General features: G+C 41.9%; 1 protein-coding gene across 2 annotated transcripts in view; it reads left to right on the top strand.

The window, feature by feature from the left end:
- Positions 1-16,612, top strand: part of zmat4a (zinc finger, matrin-type 4a) — a 151,579-nt gene that overhangs the window by 121,754 nt on the left and 13,213 nt on the right. For both annotated transcript variants that reach the window (XM_052461771.1, XM_052461770.1), the window contains one exon: positions 8,412-8,508. In XM_052461771.1, coding sequence (XP_052317731.1) covers positions 8,412-8,508 — 97 coding nt within the window. The remainder of the gene's footprint in view (positions 1-8,411; positions 8,509-16,612) is intronic.

The following is a 16,612-nucleotide window of genomic DNA, read 5'->3' as shown; positions in this document are numbered from 1 at the left end:
AGGCGACCCGTGACTTTCAAGTTTGAGGAAGATCATTTTCACCACAAAAAAATGCACTTTATAATAAATCACCACATGCATAATCGCATTTGTGGTCATTTTGATAACAGTGTTTTCCTGCTAATTGATTGCATTTTGGAACATTTGTGCCTACTGCCGTGTTCGTATCTTTGCGCTTATGATGGGAAGAAATAGCCTAATAGTCTATCAACATTTTTCGCCAAACGTTCTGATCTGGTGCATCAGCCTCATTGCTTTAAAAACGTTTTATTGAGTGGTTGTATTAATTTAGGATCTATCGCATCCCACAACAGTCCCAAAGTATCTTTGGAATATTTCTTTAGAATAGGTTAACTTTTGTACTATGGGGGATAGTGGATTGACGTAGGCTAGTGCTTTTGTTGTTCGTTAGGCCTACTCATCTTGTTGGCTGACGAAAAGTAAATGTGGACACTTCTTCTAACATCTTCAATATGTGCTTCAGAATTCGATAAGACGGACATGCACAGTTGTCTTGTTGGCTGACGAAAAGTAAATGTGGACACTTCTTCTAACATCTTCAATATGTGCTTCAGAATTCGATAAGACGGACATGCACAGTTGTCTTGTTGGCTGACGAAAAGTAAATGTGGACACTTCTTCTAACATCTTCAATATGTGCTTCAGAATTCGATAAGACGGACATGCACAGTTGTGTCCCTGATGTGTCTGTCTTCGCTTGTAGTCTACTTTAGAGCTGAGATGCCTGTGAGAAGGACACAATCACATGACGGGCATTGGCTAATAAGAATTGAGATATATGTGAGAGGGTTGTGAGTGAGAGGTGCTTCAGAGCACGGCGATTGGCAGCCGGCAGAAGGGAATTATAATAATTATATTCAGCCCAAGGGCACTACGGCCACACAAGGGGGATGCCGTCAGGAAATTCGAGGCCTGGTGAGAAAATGATCAAGTGCTTATCAAATTGTGAGTGCGAGACTGATGAAGTGTGTGCAGCCAGTGCAAGAAACAAAGCAGAGCTCATTCCTTTCATGCAACTTTTTTTCAAATCATCATTAGAGTCGCATCACGCAGCCTTAGAATGTATTAAACATCTAAACTTACAGCCCAACATTTGTATCACAACTAAAGTTGCATAAATAACTAAATTAAGTGTATAGGAGGACCAGCTTCTTTGTTAACCGCTCAACACAGAATAGCTACATGTGCACACTCTCTCGGAAATCGGTTGGAGAAAATATCCTTTCTATTTTATTCAGCGATGTTCAATTGTATTCGTCATACTATAAAATAATATAAAATAATGCCATGGAATTCTAAGCAAATCCTGTCTGCTAAATGAACTAGTATATCCCACAGCCATTTGGCATAGCCAGATCAAGGCCTAACATAATGTCAGAGTATGCTATTCTGTTCTTCTGAAATAGACAAAAAATAAATACTTTTTTATCAAATTGATTTATTATACTTTTTTATCAAATTGATTTATTATACTTTTTAAAATATAGATGTTCCAAAGGTCTGCATCCGTGGATTGTAGGCTATGTGTGGAAGCCAGGAGAGGCTAAACGTGTTTATGTTAATTATTAGTCAATTACCGTGAGACTGGCAGTTATTTTCTTGACAATCACCGGCTGACAACATTTCTTGACCGCCTCAGCCCCAGATATGATTGCATCACTGAATATGACTATATCGCTCCAAAGTGTTTCATTTGCACCCTAGCCAGTCCTGTCAATCAGGCCATTGCTAGAAGACAAATTGTGTTTCTCTGGACTCCATCCCAGCATCGTTAATTGGAGGGATGTGTCCGGGAGATGTAAATTGGCACGTCCTCTCTAACAGCTTCAGCAGCTTCCTCCCGAGGCCCTGCAATCACAATTCACAAGCCATTCTTCTTGTCTGTGTGCTTCCATTCCCACTCCCTCCTGACCCTAAAATAGATATATTTCTGCCATTTACTGCCTTAATAGCAGGCTCAGAGACTGGCAAATTACACAGAGACGGTCAAGCTCCGACTCCAAGAGGGCACAGGTTGAAGGAAGCTCTGTTCTTTGTTCTAGTTATCGTATATTTCAGCAGCGGAGGAGAGGCAAATCAATATGCAGACAACCGGGAGACTGGGAGATTACACAAACACATCAGTATAACAATGACACCCATTTACACTCAATTTATTTCCCATCGTTTTAGGTGTACTGTTTTTTGAGAGATTGCAATCTTATCTGCCACATGATTCACTGAACAAGATTGCTTTTAACAAGGATTTTATTTCAACACTTTGGATTGTTTAAAGATGGGTGAATTAGATAGATGGGGGATTGTTAGAGCACCAGGGTGTTTACACTGCAGGCTTTATACACATAATTTGGAATTTCCCTGTTGGAGACATGTTTGTTGGAATACGTCAGTGGTAAGGCATTTTTTTGTTGCAGGCTTTCAGTTTTAATTGTATATATATATATAACCCAGAACATATTTTGTTCTCAGCATTTCCTTATCCATTAATACAATCCTTGCCTACTAGTTTGAGGTTTCTTCAGGTTTCTTGCGATCACACAAGTGAGGGATGTTTTTCATTACGAGTTCAGTTTTATAAACCCATTAAATATGATACAGCCAAGAAGCTGACTGTAGTTTTGCACTATTGGCCCATTTGGCGTGATCTAAGCGGTGTGCCTTGCTTTTTTCTATTCCAGAGGAAGCATATGCTGTTTCAGCTCTCGGGTGCTTTGCTGCAGTCAGAGCTGTACTGTAGCTGTCACTGAGCACGAGATGCACCATCTGAGTGGGGCAGATGGCTCGTGGTTAATTTAGCATGAAGCATGGACCCTCAACACCTTTCTATGTTCATGGACAATCCACGCAGATGATCACGCTGTTGATCAATCACTCTCTCTGGTTGCCGGGACAATATCTCTCAATTAGCCATTAAGACAATGTAAGCTGTGGCTGGGATAGGAAGTAGAGTGACTCAATTGAGCATTTACATAAGATATTACCATTAGAAATACACTAGGGAAGGGGGGAGATGAACCGGACAACATGGCAGATGTGATCACGACACTGAATTGAATCTACTGTGATACTGTATGGATATGGTGACATCTTCTAGGTGTCTGACATGTAGTTATCTGACTGTGTCCCGAGTTGCCTCTGGATGAATCCTCTTCAATAGGTGTCCTAGATGTTGAAACCAAGATCTATGTGTGAGATTTAGCTGAAGATTTTCAATTGGCGCAACATTTTCAACTGGCTCTTCTACCTGTTACTCTATTGTCATTTTAGGAAGGTCAATTTCAAGTTTAACAGAAATAAGTGGCTCTCCCATGACTCACCAAAGAGCAGAGGAACCTGAATGAAGGAAGGATTTTTTTAAATATATATTTATTTATTTCACCTTTATTTAAGCAGGTAGGCTCGTTGAGAACAACTTCTCATTTGCAACTGCGACCTGGCCAAGATAAAGCGTAGCAATTCGACACATACAACACTGAGTTACACATGGAATTGTAACGGTTTTCTTTAGGTGAAGTAGAGGTGGACCAAAATGCAGCGTGGTTGTTATTCATTGTACTTTAATAAAGAAACTGTACACGAATAAACTAATATATGCCATAATAATAATAATATATGCCATTTAGCAGACGCTTTTATCCAAAGCGACTTACAGTCATATGTGCATACATTCTACGTATGGGTGGTCCCGGGGATCGAACCCACTACCCTGGCGTTACAAGCGCCATGCTCTACCAACTGAGCTACAGAAGGACCACTAACAAAACAACAAACGTGCGAAAACCTAAAACAGGCCTATCTGGTGCAAAACACAGAGACAGGAACAATCACCCACAAACACACAGTGAAACCCAGGCTACCTAAATATAGTTCCCAATCAGAGACAATGACTAACACCTGCCTCTGATTGAGAACCATATCAGGCCAGACATAGAAATAGACAAACAAGACATCCAACATAGAATGCCCACTCAGATCACACCCTGACCAAACAAAACATAGAAACATACAAAGCAAACTATGGTCAGGGTGTGACAGGAATAAACAAAACATACAGTCAATAATACAGTAGAACAAAAGAAAACAAAAAGTCTATATACAGTGAGTGCAAATGAGGTAAGTTAAGGAAATAAATAGACCATGGTGGTGAAGTAATTACAATATAGCAATTAAACACTCAAAAGGTAGATCGGCAGAAGATGAATATGCAGGTAGAGATACTGGGGTGCAAAGGAGCAAAATAAATAAATACCAGTATGGGGATGAGGTAGGTTGATGGGCTGTTTACAGATGAGAGTGATGAGAGTGAATGCAGCAGCAGCAGCAGAGGCACAGCGCTCCAGCAGCTGTAGACTGGTGCTCCATTGCTCATGCAGGGCGGGCGCCACGGGAGTTGCTGCAGGTTGTATTGCCTTGATGGATGCCGGGGCTGCAGCACATTCTTTCACCTTTTCAAAAAAGCGTTTGAGAAGTGGCCTGTCAAAAGGTGCCGAGCCCGAGCGACAGCCCTGCCGCTCACTGCAGCGCTTTAATGTCAGAATCATGAGAGTGTCAGGGGAGCCTCTGTCTTTCTTTCTCTCTCTCTCTCTCTCTCTTGCAAAATTTAAATTTTAGGCAAGGCAGTCTTCGCTCTGACACATGGTTACTGAGGGGCTGACAACAGATGGAGAAATTGCAGAGAGAGAGAGAGAAAGAGAGAGAGCAATAGACAAAGAGAAAGAGAGAGAGAGATTCTTGTCTCCCATCTCAGTCTGTCTGAATGGGATCAGAACAGCGGTTTTTCTATCTAGCTATGACAGGGATAAAAGTCAACAAGCACTTAACATCAGTGTCATCTATGTACAGTACTGGATGATGTTAGAAATAATCTGGGTACTTTGTTTCTGCTGCTGACCTTTTGTTCAGTCTGACATAACCTCATATTGAGACAATCTGGGAGCCATGCCCCCCCCTTCTCTCTCTCTCCCTCACTCTCTCTTTTTTTCTCTCTCTCTCTCTCTAAGAGCTCATCAACGTGGGGGATATGACCTTAGGTCAGAGGAGAGACTGGATAATTAGATTCCATGACGGGACATTAGTGTGGACATTTATCCTTACCTTGGCCTTTCTTGCCCTCCAAACCATTGCACTCAATTCAGAGAGGGGTTGCAAGCGATTGGGCTATTTGTCATGCCACTGTGTCGTTAGTTTTAACTTGACAGCCATTACACTGTCACAGCAGGGCACCAGCTGAACAACTGTATCAGACAGACAGACATAGGATGTGTCCCAAATGGCACCCAATTCCCTTTATAGTGCTATATAACTATGTAGGGAATACGGTACCATTTGGGATGTATCCACGGAGAAATGGTTTGTCACTCTGTTAGTTGCTGATTTGGTGATCCACTGTCGTCGAAGACATCAAAAGGGGCGAGAAATAAAGTGATCGTCTCATTCAGATCTTTGTTGAATCTTGGAGTGAGCTAGTTAGCCTCGGGTTTTTACACCCAAAGCAATGGTGCGTAATAACAAAATGCAATCAACAGCTTACATATCACTCAAAGCAGAGCTCTGTCTAATTAGAGCTAAGGTGTGTCCATCATCAAAAACCTCAGTAATGGATGTTATAATTTCAATGTAATTTAATTGTGATCAATACTAAATGTGTGACATTTCAGTGTGGGCATGTCTTTAATTGATTCTTTCCACTTCCACTTCCCCCACACCAGGAACAGTCATTAGTGAAGTTGATCAGGCGTAGCTTGACAAGCACTGAGCACTGACCCGAGGTTGCATCTCCAATGGCACCCTATTCCCTGTTTAGTGCACTGCTTTTGACCATAGGGCAGTATGTTAGGAAAATGGTGGCATTTGAGATGCATTTCTAGTGTCTCCAACAGACAGCTGTATAGAGCAGTAGTTCCCAAACAGTGAGGCACACTTTTTAAGGAACTCAGTCCGGCTTTAAACTTACTCTTGAAAGTTGTAATAGTAGAATTCAAAAGGAATGCAATTTGCGTACCTTAGTGAGCTATTTGTCAGCTAACGTTTTTTTTCTTTCTTGTGTCCATAGATATAATTTATTGTTGTAATATTTTAGCCACTCAAATATCACATGTTCCCCAATGCTGGAAGGGGGCCCCAAGTGAAAAAGCTTGGGAACCTCTAGTTTAGAGGAAATAGAAGCTGCTGTTAGTTAGTCTGATATCATCCCGTCTAGCTCTCTAATATTTTGATTGACAGCACTGTGAAAGCATGCTGACCAGGTGCCTCATTTATAAACATTGCGCACGCACAAAATATCTCCCAAAACATGCGTGCACCAGTTTTCACGCAAACTTTAACTTTACGTGAGAAGTGCTTATCCTCCCGCAAATTTTAGAGGTTGAAGTATTGCATTGAAAGAAGGTTAGTAGCCTAGTAGCCTTGTGCAAATGGGGAATATATGATGACACTTTTATTCATAACAAAATAACTGGTAGCTTAACATAATAATAAGATGCAATCATTTGCCAGTAGTGAGAAGAGTGAAAATCGATCTATTTTATCTTTGCATTCTAAAATAAAATAGTAATAAGCATCTCCTGTGTGGCGCAGTGGTCTAAGGCACTGCATCACAGTGCTTGAGGCATCACTACAGACCCAGCTTCAATCCCAGGTGGTGTCACAGCCGGATGTGACTGGCAGACCCATGAGGCGTCGCACAATTGGCCCAGTATTGTCCGGGTTAGGGAAGGGTTTGGCCGACCGGGATTTCCTTGTCACACCGCGCTCTAGTGACTCCTTGTGGCGGGCCGGGTGCACACATGCTGACTTCAGTCGCCAGCAGGACTGTGTTTCCTCTGACACATTGGTGTGGCTGGCTTCCAGGTTAAGAGAGCAGTGTGTCAAGAAGCAGTGCATGGCTCTCGACCATTGCCTCTCCTGAGTCCGTAAGGCAAGACTGTAACTACCAACTAGATATCATGAAAAAAGGGGTAAAAGTTTATTTTAAAAAAGGATATTTTTTATTTCATTTCCATGATCATTGAAGAATAAATTCCTCATCCTTTTCTGGCTGTGATGGTTTTATACTCCCGAAAGAGACAAATTCTACAACAAATCTACAACAAATGTGGATAGGGTAACATTCATCCCATCTCCCATTTTATTGGGCCCACTTAATAGATAGTAAATAGTAAGATAAGCTATTTGAAGTATTTTGCTCTATGCAATCTGATCCGAAGCGCAGTTTAATGGTAGAACAGATGGTTCATCTCTTCCATTGACGTTTGTAGGCTACGTCTGAATACTGTAATGCCAAATCACTCAAGTAGACAATATTAAATTCATAAACCTATTACAAATACCATAACCATCGCAGTATAAATTCCTCACCTTTTTCCTGGCCACGATGAGTTCCCATTCCCGAAGTAGCTATACAACAATCATGCGTATCTTTCATTGAATTGTGCCTATTAGATAGGCTATTATAATTTCATGTTTTTTCTGTATGCATCCAAACGGGAGTGCAGGTTTATAACATAGAGTAGAATTTAACAGAAAATGTACCTCTTTCATGGAAGTGCTTAGGCTACCACTGTACGTATACATTGAGTGTACAAACATAAGGAGTTATTTTCTAATTGTATCACAGCTTTAACCGGGATTCACCTGATGAGTCTGTCATGGAAAGAGCAGGTGTTCCTAATATTTTGTATACTCAGTGCACAGGCCTACTGTATTTTTCATTTTTTTTCCCCAGAGTAGACAATGTTCCCGAATTCGCGGGCAGTGCAGCATATAAAGATCCACAATAATTAGCAAAGACATTTTGATCAAGTTGGCGATTGCTGTTTTGTTTAGATACTGCCTAGGCCTAATTCCAACACTTCCAAATTATACAGGAAATAAGGCTGTTAATGTCAACATAAAAGGAGAATAATGGGCGTTGTTCAGGCGGAGTCATAATGATTGTTCACGCGTGCAGAGTTTTACGACAGGTCTGATTTATTAACAGGAAACATGCTTACGTATGGCGCGCGCCAAGTTTATGCATTTCTATATTTCTGTGCATGTGCAGAGTCTTTTTAGAAATGGCACACAGATATTTAGTTTAAAATGTATGCAACTTTTATAAATGAGGGCCCAGGTCTTTTCAATAGAACTATTGATTCCTTAAAGGACTGTCTCCGGTGGGATAGAATAGTTCATGTATACATAATTAATAGCATTTGTGGTGGGACGTGGAACGTACATGTACTTGAACATGGTTCCATAGTTACAAAGTACAATCATTTCAAATGAAACAAGTAGTTAGCTAATACATGACACCTGTCTAAATCCCGCTTAAAACAAAAGAGCATTTGGGAAATATGTTTACATATGTTCATTAATCGAGTGTATCTGTGTTTGTGTGTTTTTAATTCCAGGTCTGAAACGTAGCTATACCTGTGAAGTCTGCAGTGTCACACTCAACTCTGTGGCACAGTACCATGCACATCTGCAGGGCTCAAAGCACCAAAACAAGTGAGTTTTCTACTCTGTGTACCGTAGCTAAACAGAAGATGTCACACTGTGTATACTCCTTGTCTGATGATGAGTGGCCAGCAATGTACAGTACCGGTGAAAAGCTTGAACACGCCTACTACTCATTCCAGTGTTTTTCTTTATTTTTTACTATTTTCTGCATTGTAAAATAATAGTGAAGACATCAAAACTATGAAATAACACATATGAATCATGTACTCACCAGAAAAGTGTTAAACAAATCCAAATATATTTGAGATTTGAGATTCTTCAAAATAGACGCTATTTGCCTTGATGACAGCTTTGCACACGCTTGGCATTCTCTCAACCAGCTTCATGATGTAGTCACCTGAAATGCATTTCAATTAACAGGTGTGCCTTGTTAAAAGTTAATTTGTGGAATTTCTTTCCTTCTTAATGCGCTTGAGCCAATTTGTGACAAGGTAGGGATTGTATACCATATTATGGCAAGAATAGCTCAAATAAGCAAATAGAAATGACTGTCCATCATTACTTTACGACATGAAGGTCAGTCAATGTGGAACATTTCAAGAACTTTGAACGTTTCTTCAAGTGCAGTCACATAAACCATATGATGAAACTGTCTCTCATGAGGACTGCCACATGAAAGGAAGACCCAGATTTACCTCTGCTGCAGAGGATAGTTACCAGGAGTTACCAGCCTCAGAAGTTGCAGCCAAATAAATGCTTCACAGATTTCAAGTCACAGACACATCTCAACATCAACTGTTCAGAGGAGACAGTGTGAATCAGGCCTTCATGGACAAATTGCTGCAAAGAAACCACTACTGAAGGACACCAATAAGAAGAAGAGACTTGCTTGGGCCAAGAAACATGAACAATGAACATTAGACCGGTGGCAATCTGTCAAATCAAACTTTATTTGTCACATGTGCCGAATACAACAGTTCGTAGACCTTACCATGAAATGCGTACTTACATGCCCCTAACCAACAATGCAGTTCAAAGAGTTAACAAAATATATACCAAATAAAGTAAAGTAAAAAATAATAAAAAGTTACACAATAAAATATATAGTAATGAGGCTATATACAGGGGGTACCGGTACCGAGTCAATGTGCGGGGGTACAGGTTAGTCGAGGTCATTTGTAAATGTAGGTAGGGGTAAAGTGACTATGCATAGATAATAAACAGTGAGTAGCAGCAGTGTAAAACAAATGGGGGGGTTGTCAATGTAAATAGTCTGGGTGGCCATTTGATTAATTGTTCAGCAGTCTTATGGCTTAGGAGTAATAATATAATAATAATAATAATAATAATAGGAGTAGAAGCTGTTGAGGAGCCTTTTGGTCCTAGACTTGGTGCGGTAGCACAGGAAATAGTCTATGACTTGGGTGAATGGAATCTTTGACAGACACCACCTAGTATATACACTGGCAAGAAAAAGTATGTGAACCCTTTGGAATTACCTGGATTTCTGCATAAATTGGTCATAAAATAAAGCAAACACAGTCTGCTTATACTAATAACACACAAACAATTATACGTTTTCATGTCTTTATTGAACACACCATGTAAACATTCACAGTGTGGAGTGGAAAAAGTATGTGAATCCGTGTTAATAACTGGTTGACTCTCCTCCTGCACAACATCCAGGAGGAATTTTTGACCATTCATCTTTACAAAACTGTTTCAGTTCAGCAATATTCTTAGGATATCTGGTATGAACCGCTCTCAAGGTCATGCCACAGCATTTTAAATCAGTTTGAGGTTAGGACTCTGATTGGGCCACTCCAGAACGCGTATTTTCTTCTGTTGAAGTCATTCTGTTGTTGATTTACTTCTGTGTTTTGGGTTGTTGTCCTGTTGCATCACCAAACTTCTGTTGAGCTTCAATTGGCAGACAGATAGTATAACATTCTCCTGCAAAATGTCTTGAACTTGGGAATTCATTTTTCCGTCGGTGATAGCAAGCTGTCCAGGCCCTGAGGCAGCAAAGCAGCTCCAAACCATGATACTCCCTACACCATACTTTACAGTTGGGATGAGGTTTTGATGTTGGTGTGCTGTGCCTTTTTTTCCCCACACATAGTGTTGTGTGTTCCTTCCAAACATCTCAACTGTAGTTTAATCTGTCCACAGAATATTTTGCCAGAAGCGCTGTGGAACATCCAGGTGCTCTTTTGCAAACTTCAGGCGTACAGCAAAGTTTTATTTGGACAGCAGTGGCTTCTTCCGTGGGGTCCTCCCATGAACACCATTCTTGTTTAGAGTTTTACGTATCATAGCCTTGTCAACAGAGATGTTTGCATGTTCCAGAAGTCTTTAGCTGACACTCTAGGATTCTTCTTAACCTCATTGAGCATTCTACACTGTGCCATGTCAGTCATCTTTGCAGGACAGCCACTCCTAGGGAGAGTAGCAACAGTGCTGAACGTTTTCCATTTCTAGACAATTTCCAGCTTAATGCAAGTCAACAATTATTCTTCTGAGATCTATTTTGTTCGAGGCATGGTTCACATCAGGCAATGCTTCTCGTGAATAACAAACTCCAATTTTGTGTGTTTTTTTATATGGCAGGGCAGCTCTAATCAACATCTCCAATCTCGTCTCATTGATTGGTCTCCAGGTTAGCTGTCTCCTGACTCCAATTAGCTTTTGGAAAAGTCATTAGCCTAGGGGTTCACATACTTTTTCCAACCTACACTGTGAATGTTTAAATGATGTATTCAATATAGTCAAGAAAAATACAATAATTTGTGTTCTTAGTTTTAAACACACTGTGTTTGTCTATTGTTGTGACTAAGATGAAGATCAGATCAAATTTCATGACAAATTTATGCTGAAATCCAGGTAATTCCCAAGGGTTCACTTACTTTTTCTTGTCACTCTAGGTCCTGGATGGCAGGATGCTTAGCCCCAGTGATGTACTGGGCCGGTCAGATGCAGAACAGTTGCCATATGCAACCGGTCAGGATGCTATCGATGATGCAGCTGTAGAACTTTTTGAGGATCTGGGGACACATGCAAAATCTTTTCAGTCTCCTGAGGGGGAAAAGGTGTTGTTGTGCCCTCCACTACAACCCCGTCGATGAGAATGGGGTCCTGTTCGGCCTGCGTTATCCTGAAGACCATGATCATCTACTTTGTCTTGCTCACATTGAGGGAGAGGTTGTTGTCCTGGCACCACACTGCCAGGTCTCTGACCTCCTCCCTATAGGATGTCTCGTCATTTTCGGTGATCAGGCCTACCACTGTTGTGTGGTCAGCAAGTTTAATGAAGGTGTTGGAGACGTGTTTGGCCACTCATTATTGTGTGAACAGGTAGTACAGGAAGGGACTAAGAACGTACCCCTGAGGGGCCCCAGTGTTGAGGATCAGCGTGGCAGACGTGTTGTTGGCCTCCCTTACCACCTGGGGGTGGCCCATCAGGAAGTCCAGGATCCAGTTGCAGAGAGAGGTGTTTAGTCCCAGGGTCCTTAATTTATTGATGAGCTCCATTGGTACTATGGTGTTGAAATCTGAGCTGTAGTCAATGAACAGCATTCTCACATAGGTGTTCCTTTTGTCCAGGTGGGAAAGGTTAGTGTGGAGTGCGATTGAGATTGCGTCATCTGTGGATCTGTTGAGGCGGTATGCGAATTGGAGTTGGTCTAGGGTATCCGGGATGATGCTGTTGATGTGAGCTTTGACCTGCCTTTCAAAGCACTTCATGGCTACCTACGTGAGTGCTACGGGTCGGTAATCATTTAAGCAGGTTACCTTCTCTTCATTGGGCACATGGACTATGGTAGTCTGTTTGAAACGTGTAAGTATTACAAACTCAGCCAGGGAGAGGTTGAAAATGTCAGTAAAGACACTTGCCAGTTGGTCCGCACATGCTTTGAGGAAACATCCTGGTAATCCGTCTGGCCACACGGCTTTGTGAATGTTGACCTGTTTTTTATTTTTTTATTTTACCTTTATTTTACTAGGCAAGTCAGTTAAGAACAAATTCTTATTGTTTATAGGTCTTGCTCGGCTACTGAGAGCATTGTCATGCAGTCGTCTGGAACAGCTGGTGTTTTCATGCACGCTTTGGTGTTGCTTGCCTCGAAGCGAGCATAACAGGCATTTAGCTCATCTGGAAGGCTGGCGTCACTGGGCAGCTCACGGCTTGGTTTCCCTTTGTTGACCATAATAGTTTTCAAGCCCTGCCACATCCGATGAGCGTCAGAGCAGTTGTAGTAGTAATTACTTAAAAATCATACAATGTGATTTTCTGGATTTTTGTTTCAGATTCCGTCTCTCACAGTTGAAGTGTACCTATGATAAAAAATTACAGACCTCTACATGCTTTGTAAGTAGGAAAACCTGCAAAATCGGCAGTGTATCAAATACTTGTTCTCCCCACTGTATTTCAGTTGTTATTGTCCCGTTGGTCGGATTGTCTTTATTGTATGTCATCCATTATGTTTTCCAGTGATTGCATGTTGGCCAATTGAACGTATGGTAGTGGAGGTTTACTCACTCGGCTACGAATTCTCAGAAGGCAGCCTGACCTCTGCTCCCTTTTTCTCTGTCTTTTCTACGCGGAAGTGACAGGGATTTGGGCCCGTTCCCGAGAAAGCAGTATATCCTTTGTGTCTGACTCATTACAGAAAAAAATCTTTGTCCAGTTCGAGGTGAGTAATCGCTGTTCTGATGTACAGAAGTTATTTCCGGTCATAAGAGATTGTAGCAGCAACATTATGTACAAAATAAATATCACAAAAAAAAATAACAAAATAGCACAGTTGGTTAGGAGCCCGTAAAACGGCAGCCATCCCTTCTGACTTCATTCTTCCTTTGGTCTGATGAGTCTGAATTAGAGATTTTTGGTTCCTATCGCCGTGTCTTTGTGAGATGTAGGTGAATGTATGATCTCTGCATGTGTGGTTCCCGCTGTGAAGCATGGAGGAGGAGGTGTGATGTGTGGGGGTGCTTTGCTGGTGACACTGTCAGTGATTTATTTAGAATTCAAGGCACACTCAACCAGCATGGCTACCACAGCATTCTGCAGCGATATGCCATCCCTTCTGGTTTGCACTTAGTCCCCCTATCATTTGTTTTTCAACAGGACAATGACCCAACACACCTCCAGGCTGTGTAAGGCTATTTGACCAAGAAGGAGAGTGATGGAGTGCTGCATCAGATGACCTGGCCTCCACAATCACCCAACCTCAACCCAATTGAGATGGTTTGGGATGAGTTGGACTGCAAAGGGAAGGAAAAGCATCCAACAAATGCTCAGCATATGTGGGAACTCCTTCAAGACCGTTGGAAAACCGTTCCAGGTGAAGCTGGTTGAGAGAATGCCAAGAGTGTGCAAAGCTGTCATCAAAGCAAAGGGTGGTTTGATTTGTTTAACACTTTTTTGGTTACTACATGATTCAATATGTGTTATTTCGTAGTTTTGATGTCTTCACTACAACATAGAAAATAGTAAAACTAAGGTAAACCCCTTTAATGAGTAGGTGTGTCCAAACTTTTGACTGGTACTGTAAATTATACCACGTTTGGTTTAGGAATATATGCTATGCCACTGAAAATCAATTGGCACTTTCACCCATAGCCATAGCTAGAATAGATATAATGTATGCAGCTATAGATGATGTGAGAGATTTTGAAGACTGAGTAAGCAAAATATTAGATAGAGGGGGAGTCCCTCTTCTTGGCTTCGGGCGTCTTTTTATCTTTTTCCACTTAAGTTCAGACTTATTGAAAGCAATTAGTTTTTGAGTAGGAAAAACGATTCTAATTGAGACATTTTTTCACTTCTTTCACATTGCTGCTGCTAATTGGTGGCCAATGCCATGGTGCCTGCAGGAGTGGCACCCAGATTCAACAAGCGCTTGCTGTACTGTAAACACAAACAAACACCCAGAGCCCGGGCTAGCTCCATCAGACTGTGATCATCAGAGAGAACAAACATCTACTGCTAATACACAACTAAAATGCACACACACTTACACAACTATCTAACTCAAACAACTGGCAATTATACACAACCAACACACACAACTAACACCAAGGGTGTTTCTCAAAATGCATACTACCGTGCTCCGAGCATACAAATTGGAGCATGGGAGGGTCAGAGTATTTGTCCAAATCAAAGTATGCAAAATGGAGCACGGAGGGTACTTCTCAAATGTGTACTCCGTTTGTACATATTTTGAAGCATGCATCGATACACGCTTCAATGAAAAGTATGCAAAGAAATATAATGCAACCACGTAAGAAATGATGCAAATTTTAATGAAATCAATGGTTGCCATTATTTGTCCTGAAGCGAGAGAAAATACACTCCAACTTCAGAATGAAATGTTGCCTATTCATATCTCATATGTTGCCCGACTACAATATTTTAGTTTGATACGTACATTTTGGCATGTTACCTACCTACAATACCCACTGTGGTGTTCGTAGGTCGCAAGCCCAAGGTAAGTCAATAAAGCTAACTGGCTAGCTAGGGCAACCTAGTGGTTAGAGCGTTGGGTCAGTAACCAAAAGGTTGCTGGATCAAATTCCCGAGCTGACAAGGTAAACAAAATCTGTTCCCTTGGTGCCTGAAATGTGGATGTTGATTATGGCAGCCCCCCACGCCTCACTGATTCAGAGGAGTTGGGTTAAATGCTGAAGATGCATTCAGTTGTACAACTGACTAGGTATCCCCCTTCTTTTCTTTACTACTGTTATCTAGCAAGATAGCCACAATGAATAGTTAGCTCGCTACCCACGAATAATTGACATCTACCTTGGATAACATTGGTTTAAGGCCATTTTCTGCCTGTTACCTGCATTATTACGATTCACATATAGCTAGAAGTAAGACATTTGCTTTGTGTATATCCTTTTTTGTCTCTATTGTTGCCATTGTCCTGGCTGGATGAAAGTTCAGTGAATGGGGAGATGCTGGGTGAGGTAATACCGTCGGGGAGTGCGAGTGCTTCTCAAATGTAATGTTTAATGCGTTCTCCACCTTCTCGTCCTCACAAGGACATACTCAAGAGAACGTCATCTGAGAATGCACTTGGAGCATTAGAGTGTGGAGCACGGTAGTATGCATATTGAGAAACACCCCAACTCAAGCAGGTCATTCTAAAACACAACCAACATCCAGTGTTCAGAGTTAAACACACTGTTTTTGTCCGGAAACAGTAGTAGATAGGTAGTTAGGTAGGTCAGAGGATGGGCTGGTTGTGGGCCCAGCACAGCGCAGCCTGGCCCGTAGGTGTGAATTGATGAGCTTTCTGTGGTGCATGTCCTGGAATGAATTCCCCCTGTTGGCCCATCTGCCCGCACGTGTCCACACTCCACAGGGATGCAGACATCAGGAGACGTGACATACCGTTTAACAGCCCTGCACTTTAGTCATGCTTCACCACACTGCCTCATTGGAGCTAGTGGCTTTCCACACAGGCAGATCCAACCGCCCACCCCCCAGCAGCCCAGAGCAACCTATTTCCTCTCTTTCTCTCAACACACTCTTTGTCACTCTCCCTCTTTCTCACTTCCTCTCTTTCTCTCTCTTTCTCTCACTTCCCCTCTCTCTCGCTCTATCTCTCTTTCTCCAGACCTCAACACCCTCCAGTCAGCCCGGGTGGCTTCACACTGCCTACAGTGTGATGGGTGTATTTAGGTCATTGCTTTATGCTAGTTTATCCAGATAGAATAAAGACATCTCCTTAGGAATTCTCTCTCTCTCTCTTCTCTCTCTTCTCTCTCTCTCTCTCTCTCTCTCTCTCTCTCTCTCTCTCTCTCTCTCTCTCTCTCTCTCTCTTCTCTCTCTTCTCTCTCTTCTCTCTCTCTCTCTCTCTCTCTCTCTTCTCTCTCTCTCTCTTCTCTCTCTCTCTCTTCTCTCTCTCTCTCTTCTCTCTCTTCTCTCTCTCTCTCTCTCTCTTCTCTCTCTCTCTCTCTCTCTCTCTCTCTTCTCTCTCTCTCTCTTCTCTCTCTCTCTCTCTCTCTCTCTCTCTCTCTCTCTCTCTCTCTCTCTTCTCTTCTCTCTCTCTCTCCTCCCTCTCCCCCTGTGCGCAGAGGGCAGAGATGTTATTGTTGTGTGTCTCTTGTGTCCAACATCGTAGCTCGACCAAAAAATAAGATG

This window comes from Oncorhynchus keta, chromosome 14, assembly GCF_023373465.1.
Source record: "Oncorhynchus keta strain PuntledgeMale-10-30-2019 chromosome 14, Oket_V2, whole genome shotgun sequence".
Classification (NCBI taxonomy): Eukaryota; Metazoa; Chordata; class Actinopteri; order Salmoniformes; family Salmonidae; genus Oncorhynchus; species Oncorhynchus keta.
The sequence above is the reverse complement of the archived record's forward strand: the minus strand, read 5'-3'. Positions and strand labels throughout refer to the sequence as shown.